Source organism: Diospyros lotus, chromosome 6 (genome assembly GCF_014633365.1).
Source record: "Diospyros lotus cultivar Yz01 chromosome 6, ASM1463336v1, whole genome shotgun sequence".
Taxonomy (NCBI): Eukaryota; Viridiplantae; Streptophyta; class Magnoliopsida; order Ericales; family Ebenaceae; genus Diospyros; species Diospyros lotus.
The window spans coordinates 45,984,953-45,997,719 of record NC_068343.1 but is presented as its reverse complement, the minus strand read 5'-3'; the positions used below and the strand labels follow the sequence as shown (position 1 = coordinate 45,997,719).

At 38.4% G+C, this 12,767-nt stretch overlaps 1 protein-coding gene across 6 annotated transcripts in view; it reads left to right on the top strand.

Moving 5' to 3' along the window:
* LOC127803852 (transcription factor IIIB 60 kDa subunit-like) overlaps positions 1–12,767 on the top strand; it is a 123,170-nt gene that overhangs the window by 92,723 nt on the left and 17,680 nt on the right. For all 6 annotated transcript variants that reach the window (XM_052340431.1, XM_052340429.1, XM_052340428.1 and 3 more), the window contains one exon: positions 2,606–2,695. In XM_052340431.1, coding sequence (XP_052196391.1) covers positions 2,606–2,695 — 90 coding nt within the window. The remainder of the gene's footprint in view (positions 1–2,605; positions 2,696–12,767) is intronic.

The following is a 12,767-nucleotide window of genomic DNA, read 5'->3' as shown; positions in this document are numbered from 1 at the left end:
GTGGCCTGGGATTCAAGGATCTAAAAGGGTGGAATTATGCCCTTATCTATAAGCTTATGTGGAACATTCACTGCAGAAAGGAGTCTCCTTGGATCCAATGGATTCATGATGTTTATTTGCGCTCTGATTCAATCTGGAGAAAGCAGGCCAAGAAAGATGATTCCCCAATTTTGAAAAGGATCCTGTGTATTAGAGATATCCTGTGTAACTCTCAAGGATCTGAGGAGGCAGCAATCAGGTTACTTACTTTGTGGGCCAATGAGGCAGTTTTTAGCACTGCCAAGGTTTATGATTTCTTTAAGCTGAAAGGTGTAAAGAAGGTCTGGGCAACTGCTATTTGGAATTCCCTCATTACTCCAAAGCATGCTTTTATTTTGTGGATGTGTGCTCAAGGTAAATTGCTTACGAGGGACAGAATTCTCTTCACTGATATTGAGCGCAATTGTGGCCTAGGTGGGTCTCATGAGGAATCTCATAGGCACTTATTTTTCCATTGCCGAGTTAGTGCAGCTGTTTGGGATCATATTAGATCATGGCTTGGCATCTCTAGAAGGCTGCCAACATTAGGCAGAGCTTGAAAATGGAGCAGGCACTATTTAGGAGGCTCGTCTTGGCAATGTAAAGCAAAGAAGCTTGGGCTTGCAAGCACCGTTTATTTTCTATGGTCTGCCAGAAATCGTCATGTTTTTGAGGGTCAATCTCCTTCCATTGATTTCACTGTTAGTAAGGTTAAAACATATGTATACAGAGTAATTTTCTCTTTATATCCTTATGTTTTAACTCACTATGTGAGTTTGGCCTTTCGGCAAGTTTACTCGCTTTTTGGTTTTGCTTGGGTATGCCCAGTGTTTTTTGTACAGTTCATTTTGATCAATACACTTTTACCTTACTGATCAAAAAAACAGAATAACCATCTAACTAACTACTGAACAAATACATCATCGTAACAGAAGACATAACAGAACGTAACATAACACATTAACATAACATAGCAGCTATCTTATAGCAATACAGTGAAGCTATCAGCACTATGAGCATTTGTTTTCTCTAACATTCAACACATAACAACTTGCTTCAACTCACCATGTTAAGGCATCATTTTTCCAAAATGCTACAGAATTCTCACAAACTTGTGGATCCTTAATTCCAACTTCGACAATTCTCGACCAAAACGGTACAAGTTATGAATTTATGAACATCTTGTGAAACCTAGTAAAAAATGAAGGCTGCTTGTTGTAATCCTTTAGTGTTAATGTCCACTACTTGATTGTTGCTACAAACAAGTCGAATGAGTTAACATATCTAAAAATTTGAGCTTTTCTTTTTTAAAATTTAAAACTATCACCAAGAAACTTCTACAAAATAAAACTCACAGAATTTATTCCCACACTAAAAATCTCAATCACCTAACTCAGTGACTTTTATCTGGAAAAGAGTGAAAGAAAGAAATACAGAACACGTGTATTTTTCAAAGAATGGTCTAAATGCAAATACAATTTATGCTTTGGAAGGCAAAACATAAACTGCCAATGCAATTTATGTTCTTTTTTTTTTTTTCCCCCCATGCATACAAAGGATTAACTGCAATGTGGTTATGCCCTTTTTTTCTTTTCCCCCAAAAAACCATGCTTGTGTTTTTCAACGTGGAATGAGTGAAGTGGGGAGAGTTTTAGTGAGAATAATTTTAGTTTTAAGTTTTATTTTGTAATTTTTTTGTAAATAGTTTTAAATTAAAAAATTCTCCAAAATGCAACAATATAATCCCCCAAATTTAAGCTGAATGTCAACCTTTTACTTGAGTGCTGCTACTTCAATGGTCAATCCAACAATTGACTGTCCCCTCTGGTGGCTCTATCTCTTCAATCCTTCTAACTGTTGATCCATTCAGTCTACTGTTGGTTGACTTTCACCCCTACACATAAACAATCGTTATCAAAGTGAACTTAAGCTAGTCTGTCACCTCAAAACAACACCATTCTTTTTTCATATCCTCAGGCACAATGCTGCATGTTTATGCGTGACTCATGTAAAGACCATGGAAATGTCTTTCATCTGGTATGAATGTCTTCTCAAAAGCAACTCCAATTTCACGCACTAGACTTTATATGGAGTTATTGAACCTCAGCCTGTTTAAAATACCTGGAGATTATCATATTTTTTTTTTTTTTTGTTGAGTAATACCTGGAGATTATCATGTTCACTGTTTATGTTCCTCTTGTTTGTCCTATTTGTTTATGTAACAGTATTTCCAATATTTTAAGTGGCTGTTCTACAGAAGCCTGGCCTATTTGGTTGTTTATTATGGTTTTGAAGTAGGTTTTACGATTATCATTTGGATATTTTTGGCTGATCATAATACAGTGTTTATTATGGCTTATTCGACTTTTTAATACCTTTTTATATTTTGACTCTGGTAGTTGTTACTCTTTAACTATATTTAGCATGTGCCTGACATTAAAGTCTTTAGATTCTTACTGTTTGTTAAGTTCCTCCTACGCTAACTTATCAACTGTGTTTGCCCTTCTTGTTCAGACATATCATTTGTCTTTTTGGACTTGGCTGTTACCTGCTGTTTAATCTATTTCCTACGCATCTTGTTTTGTAGGAGCGGCAACAGAAACGAGCTACAGAAGCCAGGAATTTGGGTCCTGCTCAAACTGCTGCGGAAGCCACCCGCCAAATGTTAACTAAGAAGGTACATTAATTCTATAAATAGTTGAGGAGGACTTAGGACTTTGACGCAGCATGTAGCGTGTGTGTGAAAAAACACACCAAAATAAACCCTTGAAAGAGCAAACTTAAATGGTCGAATCTTGGCTTTCAAAAAGACGCAAAAACAAGATTGTTTTGCTAAGAAAACCCAAATAGGTTGCTGAAATTTGATTGATTAAAACTTGATTACAAACTCTAGATCCTAGGCATATTTATAGTATTTGGCTAATCCAAATCCATCTAATATTTGGAAAATAAAATCCAACTAGAATCCTAATAGAAGTAAATCCTAATCAAACATGAAGTAGAATTCTAAATCAAGTAGAAGTATGAAATAAAATCCTAAATTAAGTAGAATTTTAAAAACTTAAGAAGTATTAAAATATTGTTCCGGCATGGTCGGGTTGGTTTTGTGCCGGGTCTTGATTGGTGATCGCATCATTCACCTTCACTTGAGAAGAATTTGTCCTCGAATTATGATTTGGGTATGACAACTCAACGTCTGGCAAACACAAAGAAAGATCAGCAACATTGAATGTTTTGGAAATACCCATATGATTTGGCAAATCCACAACATAAGCATTATCATTGATCTTCTTCGTAATCTTGTAAGGACCATACTTCTTTGGCTTGAGCTTGTTCTGTTGTCCTGTAGGAATCCGTTCCTTCTTCAAGATTATCATGACTTCATTTCCAACCGCAAATACCTTGTGCTTCCTATGCTTGTTAGCTGCTGCCTTGTACTTCTTATTCGCCTTGTGCAACTTTTGCTTGACATCTTCCTGAACTGCTTGAACGTGTTCGGCTAAGTCACTAGCTGCAACACTGAAACCTGGTACCTTTGGCAATTTTACCAAATCCAATGCATGATTAGGAACTTTCATGTATACGATAGAGAATTGTGATCTTCCCGTTGAGCTATGCACGGCGTTGTTGTAGGCAAATTCCGCTTGAGCTATGACTAAGTCCCATTGTCTTGGCTTGTCTTTGCAAACACTTCGAATCAGATTTCCTAAGGTACGATTCACCACCTCTGTCTGTCCATCAGTCTGGGGATGTGCTGTGTTGCTGAAATTCAAAGATGAATCGAACATTCTCCACAAGGTAATCTAGAAGTGACTCAAAAACCTTGTATCACGATCCGAAGTAATAGTTTTAGGGACTCCATGTAGTCTAACAATCTCCTTGAAAAACAGTTTGGCTATAGCTACTGCATCTGCCGTCTTCTTGCATGGGAGAAAGTGCGCCATCTTGGAAAACCTGTCAACCACTACAAAAATAGAATCCATACCTCGTTGGGTTCGCGGTAGACCCAACACGAAGTCCATAGGCAAATCTTCCCAAATAGCATTGGGAACAGGCAATGACATGTAGAGACCGGCGTTAGAAGAGTGCCCCTTAGCTGTTTGACATATATAACACCTCGCCACAATAATATAAACATCTCTCCTTGCTCTTGGCCAATAATACCTTCCCATAACAGCTTCAATAGTTTTGTCTCTGCCAAGATGCCCTGCTAAGCCACCACCATGCAAATCTCGAATAATTTTCTCACAAAGAGATGAGCAAGGGATGCACAACTGATTTCCCTTCATGAGAAATCCATCATGCACATAGAAATCTCCTGATGGTTGCTGAGACATGCATTGTTCCCACACATGTTTGAAATCCTCGTTTGTCGCATATAATTCTTTCAAGCACTCAAATCCAACAATCTCAACACTAAGAGTCTTGATTAAATCCACACGCCTACTCAAAGCGTCTGCCACTCGATTATGCTGTCCTGATTTATGCACAATTTTATATGGAAATTTATTAATAAAAGCAGACCATCTAGTATGCATATCACTCTTCAATTGCCTTTGGCTACCCAAGTACTTAAGAGCTTGGTGATCCGTGTAAAGAACAAATTCTTTGGCAATCAAGTAATGTTCCCATATCTTAAGAGCCCTCATTACTGCATAAAACTCCTTATCATAAGTAGACCACTTTCTTCTGGTTTCACACAACTTCTCATTGAAAAATGCAATTGGTCTCTTCTCTTGGGACAACACAGCACCTATACCCACTCCACTTGCATCACACTCAACCTCAAACAATTTGTCAAAGCTTGGCAAAGCTAAGATAAGAGCGGTACATAATTTCTCTTTTATCAAGGTGAAACTTTGCTCTTGTTCTTCACCCCAATGGAACTTTCCTTTCTTTAAACACTCAGTAATTGGAGCCACAATACTACTAAAGTGTTTGATAAACCGCCTATAGAAAGTTGTTAACCCATGGAAACTTCGCACATCACTGACATTTTTAGGGGTTGACCACTCTCTAATAGCTCGCACTTTTTCCTCATCTACCTTTACACCCTCTTTGCTTATAACAAAGCCCAAGAACAACAAGCTCTCACTCATAAAAGTACACTTCTTCAAATTAGCATAAAGTTTATTTTCTCTCAACACACTCAACACCTCCCGAATATGCCCCTCATACTCATTAATAGACTTATTGTATATCAAAATATCATCAAAATACACCACAACGAATTTACCAATGAAAGGGAGTAATACTTGGTTCATTAGTCTCATGAAAGTGCTTGGTGCATTGGTTAGTCCAAAGGGCATGACTAACCACTCAAACAACCCATGTCTCGTCTTGAAAGCTGTCTTCCACTCATCTCCAGGTCGAATTCTAATTTGATGATAACCACTTCTAAGATCAATTTTGGTAAAAATCACAACCCCATCAAGTTGATCAAGCATGTCGTCGAGCCTAGGAATTGGAAATTTATACCCAATAGTAATTTTGTTGATGGCTCTACTGTCAACACACATCCTCCAACTCCCATCTTTCTTTGGTGTCAATAATGCTGGCACTGCACATGGACTCATGCTAGTCTGAATGTGCCCTTTTCTCAACAATTCCTCTACCAGTCCACGCAAAATCTCATTCTCCCTAGGACTCATCCTGTAGTGTGGTAGGTTAGGTAAACTAGCACCAGGAACCAAGTCAATGTGGTGTTGAATATCTCTCATAGGAGGTAGCTCATTAGGTAGCTCCTCAGAAACCACATCATGAAATTCCTCCAACAATCCCTGCACCTCCACTGGAATTTGATTCACCTTCAGTGGCTCACTCACACTCTCTCCCTTGATAACCAATAAGTAAACCTCTCGAGTATCTTTACATTCCCTCACAAACTCAGTGTGTTTATGTGTAATGGTAAGAAAATTTCGCCCCTCCACTTTAGAAGCTTTGGTTTGATTCTTTTCCACTATGGGTAACAAAGTATAACGCACACCTTTTTTCTCAAGCTGATATGTGTTCTTCCTACCCGAGTGCTTAGCATCCACATCAAATTGCCAAGGCCTCCCAAATAAAATATGGCAAGCATCTATATCAACAATATCACAATAGATTTCGTCGGAGTACTTACCAATAGAGAAAGACACCCTGCAACGTTCATCCACATGTATGCCACCAACTTCTTTGATCCATCCAATCATGTAAGGGCTTGGATGTTTTTCAGGAGTTAACTGCATCTTTGCCACCACGTCTCTTCCTATGATGTTCTCCCGACTTCCACTATCAATAATCAACTCAAAGATTTTTCCTTTCACCGCACATCTCGTGCGAAAAAGCTTATGCCGTTGAGTAGTATCTTCATTCTTTTGAGATATCTTTAACTTCCTCACTACACAGGTATATTGCTCATGTCCATAATCTTCTTCGTCATCCTCCCCATCAGGCCCGCAATATACTTCCTCTTCAGCAACATCTTCCTCTTCCTTTTCTACAATGTTAACTGTTTTCCTCCTTGGACAATCACTAGATCGATGCCCAACCTCATTGCACTCGAAACATTTTAAAAGAATAGGCTTTGCATAAGGATTAGGGGATTTTGGAAGATTAGAAGTAGTACCTCGAATGTTTCCCCCCGTTGGTAGCCTTATTAGGGTTGACTGTAAGGGGTGGATTGGAGGGTTGTGCTCCCTAAACTGACTTGCCTTTATCAAAAGCTGCTTGTTTATTTTCATTCCCACTATACCGACGATAGTTGTCATTACGAGCTCTCTCACTCAACATTAACTTAGCCTTTAAAGCTAAGTTTCTTGCTTCTTGCACACTCAAAACCATCTGAACCCCAATTTTATCACAAATAGCAGGCTTCAATCCATTCAAGTAATGAGTTGCTTGTTGATTGTCACTTTTTGACAATTGGTTTCTCTCTGCCAATCGCAAAAACTCAAAGGTATATTCATTCACACTCTTTATTTCCTGTGCACATTTTTAATAAGCTTCAAACATATATTGTTCATAGTCAGGGGGTAAAAACCTACCCCTTAACAGCTGCTTCATTCGTCTCCATGTCTGAACTGGCTGTCAGCCTTCCCTCAATCTCGTTTCTCTTAATCGCTCCCACCAAACAGATGCACCGCCCTTCAACCTGTAAGCCACTAATTTTACTTGTCGTTCATCTGGGATTTCCATGTATTCGAAATAACGGTCAACCTCAGTGATCCAATCCAGGAACCCCTCAATATCAAGATCTCCGCTAAAGGTAGGAATATCAACTTTTAGTTTATACTCATTGTTGCCCCAATGGTTGTGCTGATGCGCATTCCTCCTAACCCCTCTACCACTAGGGTTAGCTATTGCTCGACCAAAATCATCATCTTCATCGCTATCTTCAATCACTGGTCTTCTAGGATTAACAAGGACATGATTAATGTGTGGTCTTCCCGCTCCGGCTTGATTCACCCCATTATTCAGGTTCCTGTCATTATTAACTCGTAGTAAGGTGCTCAATTGGTTGCTAAGTTGCTCCAATCGCTGCTGAATAGTACGAATTACTTCCCGCTGTTCTTCGATTACTCTCCAAACTGCGGACAACCCCTGATCACCATCACGAGGCTGGTTGCTACCGTTACCTTCAAGATTGGCCATCTGATTGGTTGATTAATTGCTCTAATACCACCTGACGCAGCGTGTAGCGCGTGTGTGAAAAAACACACCAAAATAAACCCTTGAAAGAGCAAACTTCAATGGCCGAAGTTTGGCTTTCAAGAAGACGCAAAAACAAGATTGTTTTGCTAAGAAAACTCAAATAGGTTGCTGAAATTTGATTGATTAAAACTTGATTACAAACTCTAGATCCTAGGCATATTTATAGTATTTGGCTAATCTAAATCCATCTAATATTTGGAAAACAAAATCCAACTAGAATCCTAATATAAATAAATCCTATTCAAACATGAAGGAAAATCCTAAATCAAGTAGAAACATGAAATAAAATCCTAAATTAAGTAGAATTTTAAAAATTTAAGAAGTATTAAAATATTGTTCCGGCATGGTCGGGTCAGCTTTGTGCCTGGTCTTGATTGGTGACCGCATCAGACTTACTTAAAAAATTAATGCAATTCCAAAACTATTATTAAGGATAAAATTTTCACGAAGTCAGCAACCTGTGCTGCATAGTGCTAAAACAGTATTAAATAATGAAGAGGTAGAAACAGAAGCATCACTTGTAATAGTAGAGCCTTGCAGAACATATAATCGACCTTATTGTTTTGTGTCTTTCATTACTGTAGAATTCTAGCTATCTGAGAGTTTCCTAAATCAAAGATTCTGATTAGTTGATCTTGGTGATTAGTTGTCCATCTAGTACCTTCCTAATTTGTGTAGATTCTGTTTTTTGTATTTAGTAACTTCCTAAAATGTGTTAAGTTAGATTATAAGTTGTTTAGTTCCCTAAAATGTATAGTTTCCTTGGCTGTTTTTGGAAGGTCCTACTTTTATATATTTGTAAGTTTTTCAGTCAAATAATAGAGAGAAAATTATTCTCCAAATCTTCATGGTATCAGAGCAGTTGAGTCTGATCCATTGATTGTTTCTCGAGTAAGCCATCATGGCAAGTGGAGGCGAGATCTCGTTGTCTGAGGTGACGTTGGGTTCTAGAGGAACGACTGCTCCAATTTCTAGCATTCCTAAAGGTCCATTCTTCAGATTACTGGACACAAATTGAACGGCCAGAATTTCATCCAATGGTCACGATCCGTCATGTTGTTCGTTTGTGGAAGAGGTAAGGAGAATTATCTCACTGGACTTTCTGTTCAACCACAAGACATTGATCCTACCTACAAGATCTGGAAGGTAGAGAATAGTTTGGTCATGTCATGACTGATAAATTCCATGACAAATGACACAGGTGAGAACTTTGTGTATTACAAAACTGCAAAATAAATATGGGATGCAGTTAAGGAGACTCATTCCAATGTTGACAACACTTTGGAAATATTTGGAATAAAAAATGTGCTGCACGAGTAAGGCAACGAGATATGTTCGTAACAGGCTATTTCAATGCCTTGACTCGTCAATGGTAGCAGTTGGATATTCTTGAAGAAAAAGTTTGGAAGTGCCTGGAAGATGGCCAACAATACAAGAAGATTGTTGAAAAAGAGGTCTACCAATTTCTCCTTGGACTCAACAAGGATCTAGATGATGTGAGAGGAAGAACCCTAAGTATCAAACCTCTTCCAAATGTTAGGGAAGCCTTCTTAGAAGTTCGTCGGGAAGAAAGTTGGAAGAAAGTGACGCTAGGATCTCAGCATTCTTTTCCTTCTACTAAAATTTCTGCTCTAGCAGTCGAAGGAACTTATCCCAATCGAGAAAAGCAACAAAGGAATAAACCAGTGTGTGAACACTGTAGGAAGGTTGGGCATACGAAGGATACATGCTGGAAACTATATGGCAAACCAGCTAACTGGAAGCCAGCCTGAGAAAGAGAAGGTCGTTGGAATGTTGTTGAATCTCAAACTTCTTTTGAGGCTAACCTGTTCAGCAAGGAACAACTTGAAGCCCTTCAAAAAATGTTGCAGCAAACTCTCCAAAATACTGCTTACCTCCATGGGATCTGGTTCTCTAGCCTTTAAAGGTAACTTCTTACATGCTCTAAGTGTCGAACGAGAAAATCCAAAGTCTTGGATAGTTGACTCTGGGGCAACGAACCATATGACAGGAGATATATCCTTGTTTAACCGTTACAGCCCTTGTCATGGTAATTATACAATTCGTATAACTGATGGATCTATCTCTCAAGTGAAAGGCACAGGTTCTGTTTTGGTTTCTGGAGATATTAACCTTGAATCAGTCCTTTATGTCCCTAATCTCAATTGTAACCTTCTTTCAGTGAGCAAACTTACAAAAGAGAGAAGATGCATCACTAAATTTTCTCCCAACTTGTGTGAATTTCAGGAGTCAGGCTCGGAGAAGAAGATTGGCAGTGCTAGGTTGTGTGGAGGACTCTACCTACTTCAAGTTGAAGATGTCAGCTAGTCAGAAACAGTTCAAAGACCATGTATTGCCCTAAACTCCAGCCTTAATACTCTTAGTCCAGCCATGTTGTGGTATTATCAATTAGGACATTCAAATTTTGTGTATCTCAGAAAATTATTTCCATCATTATTCAATGTGAAAGCTGAAATTTTTCACTGTGAGGTTTGTCAACTCTCCAAACACACTTGTGCCTCATACCCTATCCTTACAAGTCTTCTCACCCTTTTTGCATGATACATAGTGATATATGGGGACCCTCTAGAGTTTCTAATATCACTGGTTCTAAATGGTTTGTCACTTTCATTGATGACCATATTAGACTCTCTTGGGTGTTTCTAATGAAAGAAAAATCAGAAGTAGGGACAATCTTTGAATTCTTTCACATCATGATTATTACTCAATTTCATGCAACAATTCAAGTCCTCAAAACTGATACTGGAGGAGAATATTTCCATTCTAGCCTTAATACCTTTTTATCTAAACATGGTATTGTTCACCAAACATATTTTGTTGACACCCCACAACAAAATGGAGTTGTCGAAAAAAAAAAGAGACATCTATTGAAAGTTACTCAATCTCTTATGTTTGCATCCAATGTTCCTAAACATTTTTGGGGTGAGGCAATCCTTATTGCTACCTATCTTATAAACTAAATGCCTTCTCGAATTTTGAACTTCAAGACTCCCTACCAAACCCTTCATGCAGCCTTCCCTTTAACCAGAATATTCTCCTTCATTCCTCTGAAAATTTTTGGTTGTACTGCATTAGTTCATAACAGTTAGCCTCAATGCAGCAAACTTGATCCCAAATCGCTTAAATGGGTCTTCCTTGGTTACAAATGATCCCAAAGCCCTTAAATCAAAGGGGTTATAGATGCTACTCTCCGGCCACAAGAAAATTTTACAGCACCATGGATGTTACTTTCTTTGAGAATCAACCTTTTTATACCAAAAATGATATTTATGGGAAGCATCATTCTTTAGAAGAATATCATTTTTTGGTTCTTCAACCTACTCAATCAATCTCTACAGTCCCTCAACCTCAACCAACTAATCCTAAGGAGCTGTTTGTGTACTCAAGGCATACACTGACTAGGACTCAACTCCTACTCCCGAGGTTCGTGAAATTAATATAGGTAAGACCTTTTTTGCTCCCGACACTTTTGAATTTGAACCTAACACCCATTTATGTGAACCTCCTAATGATCTAGATGTTCCTATAGCCCTAAGGAAAGGAATTAGGACATGTACCTAATATCCAATTGCTAAATTTGTCTCCTATGAAAAGTTGACACCCAATTTTTGTGCTTTTTCTACTCAACTGGACAATGCACAGATTTCAAAGAGTATCCATGAAGCTCTCAAGGAACCTGAGTGGAAGTTAGCTGTGTTAGATGAGATTACGGCTTTTGAAAAAAATGGAACATGGGTAATCACTGATCTTCCCAAAGGAAAACAGTTAGTTGGGTGCAAGTGGATTTTTACGATGAAATATAATGTAGATGGGAGCTTAAACAAGTTCAAAGCCCGCCTAGTTGCCAAAGGATTCACCCAATCCTATGACATAGATCATGAGGAGACATTTGCTCCCGTAGCCAAATTGAATTCAATTCGATTCCTTTTGACTTTGGTAGCTAACTTGGATTGGCCACTTCATCAACTTGACATCAAGAATGCCTTCTTAAATGGTGACTTGGAAGAGGATGTGCATATGGAAATTCCTCCAGGGTTTGATAATCAAGGTAATAGTGGGAAAGTTCGCAAACTTAGAAAATCCCTATATGGGCTCAAGCAGTCTTCAAGAGCATGGTTTGATCGGCTCACCAAAGTTCTAAAAAGGTATGACTTTCTTCAATATCAATCTGATCATACCTTATTTGTGAAATTGTCAAAGGAGGGAAAGAGGGCTATCATCATTGTGTATGTGGATGATATAATCATCATAGGAGACTATAGTGAGGAAATTAATAATGCAAAGAGGCTCCTAGCCGATGAGTTTGAAGTGAAGTACTTGGGATTCCTCAAATACTTCCTTGGGATGGAAGTAGCTCACTTAAAAAGGGGAATCTCTGTTTCTCAACGGAAGTATGTCCTAGACTTATTAAAAGAGACAGGTATGATTGGATGCAAACCAGCTAATACTTCGATGGATGTAGCAAATAGATTTGTTGAAAAGGAGGGAGACACCCTAATAGACAAAGGAAGATATCATCGGCTTACGGGAAAACTTATCTATCTTTCCCACACCCAACTTGATATTGGATTTGTAGTGGGTATGGTAAGCAGAAACATGAACAATCCCACAAAAATTTATCTTAAGGTTGTTTGTCGTATCCTATACTATCTCAAAAGGAATCTAGGAGAGGGCCTTTACTTAAAGAAAACTGAAAATAGAGATATAGCAGTGTATACTGATGCAGATTAGGCCAGGTCTGTAACAAATCGTCGATCAACCACATGGTATTGTTCCTATGTTTGGGAAAATCACGGAGGAGTAAAAAGCAAAGGGTGGTTGCTAGGAGCAGTGCATAAGCAAAACTTTGTGCCATGTCCCATGGAATTTGTGAAGGTATATGGATTATGAGGTTACTTGGGGAATTGAAGATGCAATCCAACACTTCTATGAGGTTATTTTGTGAAAAAAAAGGCCACTATTAGCATTGCTAAGAATCTAGTCCACCATGACCGAACCAAGCACATAGAATTAGATCGACATTTCATAAAGGAGAA